The sequence below is a fragment of the Chanos chanos genome, chromosome 4 (genome assembly GCF_902362185.1).
Source record: "Chanos chanos chromosome 4, fChaCha1.1, whole genome shotgun sequence".
In the NCBI taxonomy this organism is placed as follows: Eukaryota; Metazoa; Chordata; class Actinopteri; order Gonorynchiformes; family Chanidae; genus Chanos; species Chanos chanos.
The window spans coordinates 14,528,575-14,541,771 of record NC_044498.1 but is presented as its reverse complement, the minus strand read 5'-3'; the positions used below and the strand labels follow the sequence as shown (position 1 = coordinate 14,541,771).

Here is a 13,197-nt window from a genome sequence, read left to right as displayed (position 1 = left end):
ACTTAGGATATATCCAAGACACCACACTCAATATTGCAGAAATCCGGTACAGTGAGCTGAAAAGTTTAGGGAGATTTGAAGATCTGTAGCCGCAAACATCCACACCTGACCAATGTAACCGGTCATAAAACATGCGTACTTGTTACCTGAGACGAATCATCCGGCTCCAGGCAAAACTTTATGCAAAACTTTAAAAGCGTACAAACCCCCCCAAAGACTAGGATTGTGTGTTAACTATCATCCCTCTCTGATTTTGAAATGAACAGTATAAAAACAAACAAAAAAAAGACTCCTTCACTAGAGTCGGGTTGTGCGGTGGGAGTCCTTACAGAGAACTTTTCAAAACGTTCTAAGTAGAGCGGGTTGGCCAAATAGTTGTTTCTGTACAAGTTTCAGGTTTCTGAAGGAAGTGACGTATACTTGAGAAAATGACACCTGGGCAGGAGCTATGATACCTTAAGAAATTGAACGAACTCGGAGGTTCCTTATGTGCTTGTACCCCGACAACCAGGCATGCTCTATCACCGACAGTAAAGGCGCACAGCGTCAGCATTTTCGAAACCGTCAACCGTAGATTAAGCTGCCTTTTGTCTGTGATGAATTGGCAGACGGGCCATGTTTATGTCCTCATTTCGGCACATCAGCGAACCAGAACCATCTCTACACGTCAGATCAGATGAGGGGCACAGCATGTGCAGTGACGGTGCGGTAAAGGTAACGGATAGCTACTAATGTCTGTTTTGTGTTATCTGTTTAAACATTAGTACAACAGTTAATGTTCTTCATTTCATTAATGAGAATGAACGTAACAGGAAAAGACTGAATTTTATATTCATTCATGAAACACAAGTTGCATTAAGTGTAAACACGGAATATAAAGATCCACACCTTTCTTTCCCAGTCTATCAAATTCAAGGTCTTTCAAAAGTCCTTTAAACAGTGCGATAACACTGCCTGCCAATAGAACGCGACAATACAGGAAATAAGTGAGAACTCATTTTCAGAGGATGATAAATTATGTTTTTTCTCACATACACACACACACACACAGCACAATGACATACAGAAAACAACACAAACGTGGATTAACTTTCCCATACATAAACAATTGGTCATTCAAGATTTTCAGCCATATCTAATGAAGACAAACACATTATCAAACTCTGTAAAATATTTAAAATTACATTCTTTCTCTTTTGCTCTAGCTGTGAACGCTCCCAGTAAATGATTTAATTAAAAAAAATGTCCGCGCAGCTGTACGTACATGATTCTGTTAAAAATCTATTAAAAATATAATGACAAAAAAAAACTTTGCGAGCACCAACCTACATAACAGAAAACAGAATGCTTTGTATGAACGGATCAAAAACACAGGATGTGGAACATGGAAGTTAACACCCTTGTGCTATGAGAGGATGAACTGGCACGTGGCCTACTGCTAGAATTCAGTGAACCATTTGTGAAAAACTGAGTACCACAGTTTATGACCCATCTCTTACACAATGTTAATGATATTTGTGAGCCTAATATGGGAGGATGTATAATGTTAACCTGTCAGGGAGAGACATTCATAACATAATTTATACCTAACCAAAATTCATGCAAGATTTTTTTTTTTTTTTTAATCAAAAGAGTCTTTGGTGCATTAGTCACATAAAACCTTAGATCAGTTTCACTTGAACCCATTTAAAAAAAAAAAACAGAAAAGGGACACCTTGAGAATACACTGAAGCACCTGAGGCTGACAGTTAGCTACGAAACAATCCCAGTAATGCCATAGAAAACGCGGACATTACAAGCCGAGCAATGCCTGAGGACGGACAGTGAGGACAGAGCTGTTTTCAAACTCTTAGAGTACCATGCAAAACCAAAGAAAATGCACAAATAAGTGAAAGAATTACACTACTTCACATAGTTTCATAAAGTTTCTTCTTTTCTCAGTGGGGTCATGTATGCAGGAAAATATCAGATGAACGGAGAACTTTTAAAATGACACATTTTTTTTCTTCATCGTTTTTTTTTAGTGTGATGACAATTACTTATTCCTCTCAGTTAGAGAGAGTAAACTATTATCATTTTTTTCACCCATTTAATAGGTATTGTCACGAGTTCACTCATCAAGCAGTGATGAGCTAACAGTCGATTAAAGCCAGTCAAAAATCCCTGTCACCATCTATCTCATCTTGAATAAAAGCTTATAAACACTGATACTACTGTGACTGTTGGAGTTAAATTAGATTCTGAAGGGGAAGGAACAAGTCAGAGAGATGCAGCAGTTGGGAACTACAGGCTTGAGCTACTTAGTTTTCTTTTCTTTTTCTTTTTTTTTTTTTGGTCTGGTCAAGCACAAGTTTGGTCTGATCTGCTGAGCAAAGTCATTTCTTTCTTTCTTTCTTTCTTTCTTTCTTTCTTTCTTTCTTTTTTTACAATGCAGCTGCTTGAGCGCAGTCTTCACTCTTTCCTCCCTCTTCTCTGCGCTTCATAGCCTCAAATACTGCCATCTCCTTAGCCTCCTTCTTCTGGTTCCTGGCCTCAAACTGTAACCTGCAGAGAAAAAAAAACATACAGAAACAAAAAGTCCATCAAGACTTAATATCCACATAATATCCACAAAGCAGTCTTAAGCTGTGTACATATATGTAACTAAACAACAATGATTCAGGAAACTTCATGACATTTATTAGCAACATCTAAACTGCTCTTCAGCAAGGAATAAAAAGACATAAAGATTGTCTTATTAAGTTAAAAAATGAGGCACACAGGAAAAGAGGAGAGTTCATTGTCACAGCATAGAGGATTATGCAGGATAGAACATAAATTATAACCAATTCAGAAGTGATTCTGTCATTGTTAAAAAAATAATAAAAATTTACATCCAGCTCTTCCCTAGCCTGTCTGAGTGTTTGTGTGTGTGTGTGTGTGTGTGTGTGCCTGTGTTTTTTCTTTTTAACACTCAAACTCAATCTCTCTCCAATTTCGTCGTTTACTCACCTGTTCTCAATTATTCTCTGCACAATGTCATCGGTGGTTAGGCCATTTCCACTGTCTAGTGTACGGAATATCCCTCTCCTCTTAGGCTCCTAAGTCATGGAGATTGACGCATATTAATAACAAACACGCATTCAACATACCACACGTATAACCTTACCACTATTAAACACATCAAGAGACAGCACAAAGCACATAGCACACATAACTGATGTATGTAAACCTACGGCATATGGGTCTGCACCATCCTTATCAGGAAACACTTCTGTCTTCCCATGACACACCAGATCCACCTGCAGCAAGACAATTAACAACATGTTCATGTCCGTGGTGCAGCAGAGACAACACACATCACAACAGAGTGCAACCAAGACAACACATTTATCTAATACAAAATCCTCACTCAGCAACCTTTATAGGAATGTTAACCATTCAAATAATATTTGTTAAAGACAGTCATAAAATGTCGACTTGAAAAATGCCTCTGCCCTCCGCTCTTTCCTTTCTCTCTGTCTCTCTCTCTCTCTCTCCTTTTTTTCTTCCATCCATGCTATATCCATCTATCCATCTATGCCAACTATGCAATACATCAAAAGGCTGTCAACACAGGAGGAGGAGGAGAGGAAAAAAAAGAGAGAGAACTGTCAGAAAAAGAGGGGCTGGACATGGCCTGGTTCCCAACGCCTTAGACACACACACACACACACACACACACACACACACACACACAGACACGCACATGGTTTTACATTACAGCAGTAATGCTGAGGGAACTGTTTCCTTCTCTCCCTATGAAAGACTCTTATTGTTTTACAGTACCTTAAAATGATCCAGCAAATCTTTTCCCACTGCGTAGGGAGCCCCAATCACCACCTCAGACACATACTGCAAGAGATGGGGAGGGAAATAAAGAGAGTGAGAAGCGCTATAAAGAGAGAGTGATGCTTGAAGAATTTGCATATGGACATATTATATTATCTGTGAGATTATGAGCTATAGCTCAGTTAATTATGATGATCTCGAGAGGAAATTGAGCGTAACTACATGTCTGGGCTTTTGTTTATTGTTGCCTTCAGTAATAAATGCAGGATTTGTTTGGGTGTTGTGTAATACCTTTAGCATTTCTGTAATAGTTTCTGGGCCAAGTGTTTAGGCATTAACGCTGGTTTTGTTAATTCTGTAATATCTCTTTGGACAGCTTTTAAGCACTGTGTACTTTGTTCTCATTTTGATAATGATGGGCGAAAACACAACCAAGTGTAAACTCTGAGACAGATACACACACAAACATTCTTATTTTACCCCATTCACTCAGACTCCTCAAAGACACAGAGGTTGACTCCAGTGTATGACAAGCAGGTCTGCTTACAAGGCTTAACGTACGTGTGTGTGTGTGTGTGGGCTCACTCACCCTGCAGGCCAGCACACTCAGAGTTCTCTCATGGACGTTCATTATAGGGTAGTTCTTCCCTTTGTAGCGATTCACTTCCTGAATTATACAACATAACAATCAAAAATCATTCAGCAATATTCACAACATGTCACTCAACTGATCCCCCAATGAGACCAACACAACATTCATCACTATGCTCAATTAACCAATCACAGGATCCCAAGAGACACACACCTCTCATCTCTTGTCCACTGAGTTGTGTGTGTGTGTGTGTGTGTGTGTGTGTGTGTGGGGGGGGGGGGGGGGGATCTAAACCCTCTTACCAACGACATGTTTTATTTGCAGGTAAAACTGACAAAACTGACAAAGTACCTCAAGTTTGAGGCAAATATGTACAGGAATCTCTGAAGCTTTCCGAAGGCACATATATTAATTCTCTTCACGACATATTCACGTTCAGCTAACTAAAACCACATGTTTTCCCTGGGGTCAAATAAGCAGTTAAACAGTGGGGAGTTGAAAGGTTTACGTTCTCATCATTTTGAAGTTTTAAGTTAAAGCCTGCTAGTACATCCCGCGGCGCGGGAATGGTTACATATGTGTCTGGGAATACATGAGTTTCTTTACCGTTGCATAGTTTTCCTTACAGAATTCTTGAAGCTTTAATAGCTTCTTTGTCAAAACAAAACTGGTACTGATGATGCTTGTGGCTTTTTTTTTCCTGGAATAAATTCTGGGAATTTTAATGGTATTCACAATTCTCAAAGTGCACTAAAGCCTTTCAGTGATTATTAACATAGTAAATGCACGTGTATGCTGGTTGTACAAGGCATTTTTCACGTCAGACTCCAGGGGATTTTTTAGCTGTTCTACTCATGACTCTGCAATATGAAGTGGAAATTCCAGTTTAATGATAAATGATAGTGGGGACATTCTGATCTCTGATTATTTGATTGCTTTAAGCTATGCAAGACCCTTTTTTGAACTTGAACAATCTCACCATCTAAAATTACATCAATGTAGTAGATCAGCAGACTATACAAGAGTGGCTGAGTCAGTTAAAATTAAGTCAGAGGTTATATGTTACAGGTAATAACAATAATAATGTTAATAATTAACTAACGATAAGAATAAATAAATGTTTGACACGTTTAACCAGTGCTGGCCTACATGTCACGCAACCTTAAAGCTAGCATCAAATAATTGTTACGGTTAAATGTTTTATTTGTATCAAACAACGTCTTGGCTAAACCTAAATTATAAATCTTAAAATGGAAATTTCTTCTTCTTTTTTTTTTTACAGTTCGTTAGTACTGTTAACGCTATTATTAACCTCAGCTCTTCCGTAACTATTGTTATACCTCTGGTTTACATTTCAAAGTTCTTCATTTAAACTGTTCTGGCACATAACACTAAAAAACAACACTTCTCACTGTTCTGTCTTTTCTACCATGGCTCTTTGGCTACTGGACTCCTGTTGTAACCAAGCTGCATGCACGTCTGTTAATTTAACCTTTGTGATATAAACTGCCAATGGATTGGTTTGTGTGTGAAGTTATCCCCCTGAATGGACATTATTGTGCTATGTGTGTTTGCATGACCCAGTAACACCAACCCTGGTTAAAGTGCTACCAACTAATGACAAAGAGACTTTTCCACTGACAAATAAATACCCAGATGATATATGTGTGTATGAACGAGTTTGGATCCCTTAGCGTAATTTGTGTGTTTAAAGGGCAAGAACGTGATGATAGGAAGCTTGTTTGTGGACAGCAAAGAACTGTCTGTCTGTGTGTGTGTGTGTGAGTGTGTGTTTGCGTAGATTTCAGTGAAATGTACCTGATCAAAGTGCAGCCCAACTATGACGTAAGGTCTCTCTGCCTGTTTGTACACTGTCTCTAGAAAGTCCACGTGACCAATGTCTGCCAGCGATGAGCAGTCAAGGGGAAAACACACCTCACAGGCACAACATGCTTATATGAATACACACATACCCATATCCAACAACAGCCTGTGCTAATCAATCAAAGAATCGGTAAAATAACATGGGGTGCTTCCTTTATCCTTCAAAATAAGTTTTGTTATGTTATGGTATATGTTAAAAAAATGGGATCCTTACAAGAGAACAGAAATATACAACATATTTATAATTCATTTCGATGGAAAAACAGTGGTGAATTTTGTAATTAAGAGACAAACTGAGAGAGGATACGGAAGAGGTCAAAGGCTCCGGCCACATAGATGATGGTGTCTCCTGGTTGAGGCTCTTTACCAGAGGCAAACTGGATGATCTTCTGAGACGTCTGGAGGAACTGGGACACTCCTGTCCAAGGACTGTGACCTTTAGGCCCCTGCAACACAGGGATAATGGCTTAAAATATATATGTATATAGTTTACTATACATACACACACACACACACACACACATATATAACATATATGTGTGTGTGTGTGTGTATGTGTGTGTGCGCGTATATGTATGTGTGTGTGTGTGTGTATATATATATATATTCACATATACATATATATATGTGTGTGTGTGTATAATATTACATGTTGTAGTAATGAACACACATACTACATAATAGTACATATACTGCTGATATGCTGGGTGTAATAACAGAATTCTGTTACCCAGGGTCCAATTTTTTAATATTTATATAAGGCGTTATAACAACATAATATTTGTTCATGATATTTGTGAACACAAACTTCTCGCACCATGAGGTTAAGGAAGCTGTAAACATTTTTCTTTTTTCTCATCCTTAGTGAATTTCTAATGAAGTTAATCAGACTTTCCATTTCTCAACCATAAACTTTAAAACCCCAAAAGCTCTGAAGTAATCTTACGTCCTTGATGATGACTGACTTTTATTACATACTGCTTCCCAATGGTAAGAACCAAAACCAGGGTATGACATGTAGTTCAGTAGTGACCCCTTGTGGACAAATACATTTTTACAGTTACTGTGGCTTGTACAGCTTTAGTTAATGGCTTTAATCTTGGAGTTCTGATGGCAAAGGAGAGCAACTGACCTTTCCAAAGTTGTCTGTGTGCTGCTGGTAATCTGAGTTGTCCTGTAGGAGGGAGAGAAAAATGTATCAAAAAAAGGGAGAGAGAGAAACAGAAAGTGAGAGGGGAGGTATATTCATGGCAGGCCACCCTACAAACACACTTAGCAGGTAAGTGTGTGTTCACATTATACTCACAATGTTGCTGTGATGTGCTTTGGTCATCAAAAGCATGCGGCCCACCAGGTCTGTCGTCGACACACCCTGGGTACGTTTGCACTCTCTGTGAAACAAAAGAGGGTAATGATAACCTCCGTACGTTATCATACATGTAAATGTATGCTGCAAACCAACTGTAACTCACCTATATCTGCCCATCCTCTTAACTTCATCGTACGTGTCCTTCCCATCCACTGTTAGTGTGATGTCATCTACGTCAAAACAAGTAAACACAGCAGACGGTTTGACCTTTAAAAATGTTCAAAGTCAAATGAACACAAACGTCAACGTCCCCTGGCCCTGAATGGAATCCAAACTGTTTTTGTTTTTGTGGCAGGAAAACAATATTAAAGAGTGGTGGCATATGACAAAAGAGTGCAAAAAAACATATTTTTAAGTTTTACTATTTATTTATTTATTGGATTTTAGGTATCTAAGCAGTTGAGGGAGTCTTTGAATCACAATTGTGAAATCAACTTGTATTAAATATCTGTTTCAGATTAAACAACTGTAAATTATTCTCATGTTTGAAGGGCTAGGATGATGCATGGACAGCAATTTTAGGAAAAATCTCTCTGAGAACAGCCTCAAGCATCTGACTGTACTCATCTGAGCTGAGTGTACTGTGTTTGCCTCACCTCCGTGCACACAGAAGTCACAGTTGTATTTATCTAGTGTCTCCAACGTGGTCACGTAAGGGGCCCCCTCCACTATCTCATCCACCCACTTAATGGCCCGCACCATCTTATATCTCTCAGCCTGCGTGAACACAGGGGGTCCTTTGTGTTTGGCAATCTCCTCTAACAGAAATAAAGGAGACAGATGAAAACATATCAGTCAACTCACATGGTTGTCATTTTCCTGTCTGTGACAGCGCTGGTGTGTGTGTGCGCGTGTGTGTGTGCGCGTTTGTCCGCAGCAGTATGCGTACAACGAATGTGTGTTTGATTGAAACAAATAAGTGCGTACGACTAAGTGGGTAAGTGTTTAAAATAAAAACTCTTCAAAAGTTCAAAACTTCTACAAAGATAGATCCTTACCATCTGTGTGTACTCCCACAACAAGGTAATCTCCCATTGCTTTGGCCTGCCTCAGCTGGTTGGAGTGACCATAATGTACCATGTCATAGCTAGGGAACAGAGAGAGTTACAGGAAGAGAGAGACAAGAGGAAATACAGAGAAAGAAGAGAATAGCAGCAGAGTGGGGAAGGAAATGTTAGGAGGAAAAAAACAGCACATGACTCAGCACATACCATACAGTTAGTCATAATTCTTGATAAACGCAATGTCAACCATGAGAGTATATACTAGGGCGACGGGCTACACCATCTTCAGGTTTTTTCTTTTTTCTCTTAAGACCGTTGCCTATTCATTCGTGTCTTTACGTTGTAAAGACACTGCAGAACAATTATCACGGTATCACTGGAAAAGACAAAGAGATTAAAGAACATGCCTTGGCTGTAAAAGACACCTGAGAACGCATTTTATCTAATGAAATTCAAATGAGCTTGAAGCACTTTCTCTGATATCTCTTATTACACACGACCAGAGTATGGCTGCAATAGGAGAAGCTTTGCCTGAACCTGAGGTCCAGTCCATTCTCCTGATCTGGAATGCAATAACTGTGGAGTTTTGTACTCTCTCTAACACAGGCTCAATCTTGCTTTAGCGCCAATCTGAATAATCACCCTAGTTTTTACTGAAACATGACTCACACAAGACGAGAACGTTTGCAGTTCTGGTTGACCAATATTCAAAATGTACTGTTTGCAGCGGTTACCCTCCTACAACTAAATGGTCTATTCTTACTCTCACAACTACGATTGACTCAACCCTGTTACAGCATAACCTTAAAATTTGATTAAAGAACTTTGGTTGCACATATCAGCCAGTTCCATGTCAATAATAAATCATGTCTCCCTGGGAGAGCAATTCCCATGATCCTCTGTTGTTTTGACACCCACTACACATGAAACGGCATGTACACTATGCACGTTATTAATAGACTCACATTCTAGAAGCTACTTTCACTGGTAGTTAGTGAGTTTACTAACAGGGACAGTTTGCATGCCAGTTAAAAAAAAAGTGTCTAACTGCATCACTAAGATTTTTTTTTTCCTTTACACTCTTCCAAATGGCTCTGAGGTAATGGCTGGGGGGAGTTTTGAGATGACGCCTAAGTAAACCCTCAGTGATATGTAAGTGTGTGCTCACAGCAGTTGTAAGTGTTGACACTATTGATGGCATCAGGTTACTCTGACACTCCTACCTCATATGACCTGAGAGGCTAAGCACAGCACTTTTGAGTGTCTGTACAGTCTGTGATATTGCTTCAAATCATGTTCAGCTGCACATCATGTAGACTACCCCATCATCTGTGGTGAGTCAACATGTAGCCAAACTCCACTTGGGGAAAAAATGAATTATATTTTTACAATGAGGAACTGGGTCAAACTCAGCACTGTGTTGCACAGTGAATGATTCGGTCATACATTTCATGACTGTAAGGGGTTTACTTAAAGTTAAATATGGCAAGTTTTTAACTGTCGTGCCCTGAGTTTTACCTCACATGTAAATACACAGCCCTCAGCTGTAATATATATATATATATATATATATATATATATACACACACACACACACTGTAAAATACACTAAATACATGCGTGTACAGCTCTTAACTCTCAGTACAGATCAATGTCCTGGCCAAGAGAATCTGTGTATGTGGCCTCCAATCCTTAGCAGATGGAGCTGTGCCCGCTAATCCACAGTGTCAGGTAACTACAGGTCATTCTCTTGGTCTGAGTAGAAAGACACACAATGATAGGATGAATTCCTTTAGGAGCCTTTGCTAAGTCCTTTAGGAGCTCTTATAGAATTTGAAAAGATTTTGTGGCGTTTTCAATATGTGGATAAGTGTAACACTAGTCTTTCCGTTCTCGTTGGATGTTTATGCATTTGTTATGTAATAGAGTAGGGGAATGTTCTCCAAGAACCAATGTACATAAAAATACAACCATTCATCCTTGGCTCAAACCTTAAACAAACAGTAGAAAGATTACAGAATACCTATCAGCCACTCCCCTCTAGCTTTAGCCATTAAGTTTTATGGTTATCGCACTATTTTGCTGTCCCGCGAAGTCTAGTCATTTCCGCAACAGACCTCCCTCCCACAGTCTAATGTTACTAAGTAACTTCAGCGGAGTCCATAGAAAACAAAAAATAAGCATCTAATTATCTACCTGATAAAACATCTCAATCTGTTCCTTTTTATACCGGCTATTAATGCTGGCTCAAGTGGGTCAAGTCTCGAGTGGGCTGGCCAGTTACCAAGTTACCGGTACTTGAACTGCAACCCGAATGACAGACTGACGCTTAGACTCACACAGGCTTCCGGCAGACAATAAACAGAAAATATGACATCTTCACAAACCTCTAGTGTAGTTACAGAGATTACATTAGCTATTCAGCTAGGTGCTGAAAGAAAGCTCACCAAAGCCATTGGGCGTATCTACTGTAACAGCTAAAAATGAAAGTGAAAGACGTAATTTGTAATTATGGAATTAGATTATTTTATCATATGGACAGTTTGCACTCAAGATTTTATGAGATGGTGTGTATAATTCTTTGCTTAAACTTACCATCCATCGCACCAAACCCGGACAACGCGCTTCCTTTTCTCAGGACTACATGCTCCCACAGTGCTGCCGGGTTCTGCCCCGCTCTCGCTTGATGTATGATGACCGTTCTTTATCATTTCAAATGACAAAAGTCTAAATAACTTTTAAAATTTTTAAATGTAACTGCCTAGACACAAATAAACGACTTTAAAAAGTAATTGCTCACAGACAGGTCAGTGTCTATCTCGCCCTGTCAACCCGGTGAATGTATAAATTCTACAAGCTTCTAGTGGTCGAGTAACCATTAGCCAACGCCCACTACCGACTACTTGATCCAATCGATCGTGAGATTTGGGCAATAGTGAAGAAGTTCCAATATGGCCGAAGAAACAACTTCACTTTCAAAATAAAAGAAGAGGCAGTGTAACAACAACCGGAGACGAACAAGATGTCAATGTTTTCCGTTGAATAGAAAGAGTGCACTTTGAAGATCCAGTATATTTTTTGTGCAGTCAAGCCTTAAGTCTCTGTCAGTATGTGTGATTTATAGTCCTCAGGAAAACCTTTTCTTTATCAGTGTATATTTCCACACGCAAAACCATTAGATGCAGTTCTGTTTCTCTCTTTTGTACTTTAACCTGTCCAAACCAAACGTCACTTATTACCAATACCCGTATTTGACCTGTGGAGACTTGAAAACAGTTATCTGTTGTTCCATGTGTCATGCACTGTCATCATATGGCTGCACTATCATGAAGCAATCTGCTGATTTTAAAGTGTTTATTGTAAGATCAACGTTTTCTGGCTCTACAGTGTTTAAAATTGTTATTCAAAGACACAACTGGCGACAGAAAAGATAAACATCGAAGTAGAGGCAAAAAAAGGATCATGAACTTGAATTAAATCCAGTTTTGATGTGTACATAATATATCAGGTGGTCCTCCAGGGGTTGAATTAGCTACACAGATCCTACACTCATTCAAGATAAACAAGCTGAATAGTCTTTTTACTTGAAAAGGGTAATTACCAGCTAAATTCTCTGAAGTCATAAATGCAACTTTTATTTTTCAGAATACATCCCCGCAAAGAAAACGGTTCATGACGTCACTTCCGGTTGCAATTGGGGCTTAGTGTTTCCACTACAAGCTATGTAGAAATCTAGGGGCCATTCAGGAATTCCAATAATTCTGTTTGTACAGACAACTTGTAAGACAGCAGTTGAGTTTGAATAGTTACCAATCATTTGAAGTCATCAGCATGTATTTCAGTAACCAAGCAGTGAACAAGATTTAAAAGATGTCTTCCATCTCTTCTTTATTTAATCTTTAAAAATGGTTGATACTTCATGTTATTATACTGCCATGTTTTGGTGAAGTTAGAAACTTCTAAAATATCAGTGTAAACTGCAGAAAAACATACTTAAATATTTAGCACAAAAACATAATTTCCTGAATTTGTCCATATTGGACTTACGGTTTTAATAAAGACTGTATGCTGTGAGTAACCTTTTAATACTCATGGTAGAGTGTAGAGTACAGTTTCAAACACCTGAGAGCTGTGTCAGATCACCACAAGATTTTTTAAACCAACATACACAAATACATTTGTAGTACTTAATACATTTGCAAACACCTTGTATATCTTTATCTAAAAATTCACACAATACAAAAAGCCAGCCTATTAAGATGTTTAGTTGCACTCATCACAAAGTTATAGTGGTTCAATTATCTTCACAACATTCAGTAATAATATAACAATTATTTTCATTTTCATTTCAGAACATTTTGAATTGAAAATGACGTAGTAGGCCTTGTTTGGCTAAAGATTACCAAAGTCCTAAACAGAAAGAGAATCAGAAAAAAAATTCACCAGGACACTAAGTAACACTGCGTCTTAGAAACTGCCGCATCACGGGGGAAAAAAAAGTATGTCAGATCAAATGTCATATTTACATTTTTGCTCTG

At 38.7% G+C, this 13,197-nt stretch overlaps 1 protein-coding gene across 3 annotated transcripts; it reads right to left on the bottom strand.

Moving 5' to 3' along the window:
- Positions 1 to 1,036: 1,036 nt before the first annotated feature.
- pcyt2 (phosphate cytidylyltransferase 2, ethanolamine) lies at positions 1,037 to 11,489 on the bottom strand. Of its 3 annotated transcripts, XM_030770535.1 has the most exons (13): positions 11,255 to 11,489; positions 8,654 to 8,742; positions 8,252 to 8,413; positions 7,759 to 7,825; positions 7,593 to 7,677; positions 7,419 to 7,460; positions 6,594 to 6,732; positions 6,221 to 6,303; positions 4,400 to 4,477; positions 3,808 to 3,873; positions 3,216 to 3,281; positions 2,992 to 3,080; positions 1,037 to 2,544 (listed from the first exon to the last, which is right to left on the bottom strand). In XM_030770535.1, exons 1-13 carry the CDS (start codon positions 11,368 to 11,370, stop codon positions 2,424 to 2,426), a joined length of 1,203 nt encoding a protein of 400 aa, XP_030626395.1. In that variant the 5' UTR covers positions 11,371 to 11,489; the 3' UTR covers positions 1,037 to 2,423. The 3 variants fall into 3 exon arrangements, with proteins under 3 accessions (XP_030626395.1, XP_030626396.1, XP_030626397.1); XM_030770536.1 differs by lacking the exon at positions 3,216 to 3,281; XM_030770537.1 differs by lacking the exon at positions 8,252 to 8,413.
- Positions 11,490 to 13,197: the final 1,708 nt, after the last annotated feature.

Bases quoted from the DNA above. Each gene is read 5' to 3' on its own strand.
- pcyt2 (XM_030770535.1), bottom strand. From the start codon at position 11,370: ATGATAAAGAACGGTCATCATACATCAAGCGAGAGCGGGGCAGAACCC. The intron at 7,826-8,251 runs GTGAGGCAAACA...GTTTTGACGTAG, and splicing joins TGACTTCTGTGTGCACGGAG to ATGACATCACACTAACAGTG. The intron at 4,478-6,220 runs GTACATTTCACT...TGTATAATTCAG, and splicing joins TTGGGCTGCACTTTGATCAG to GAAGTGAATCGCTACAAAGG.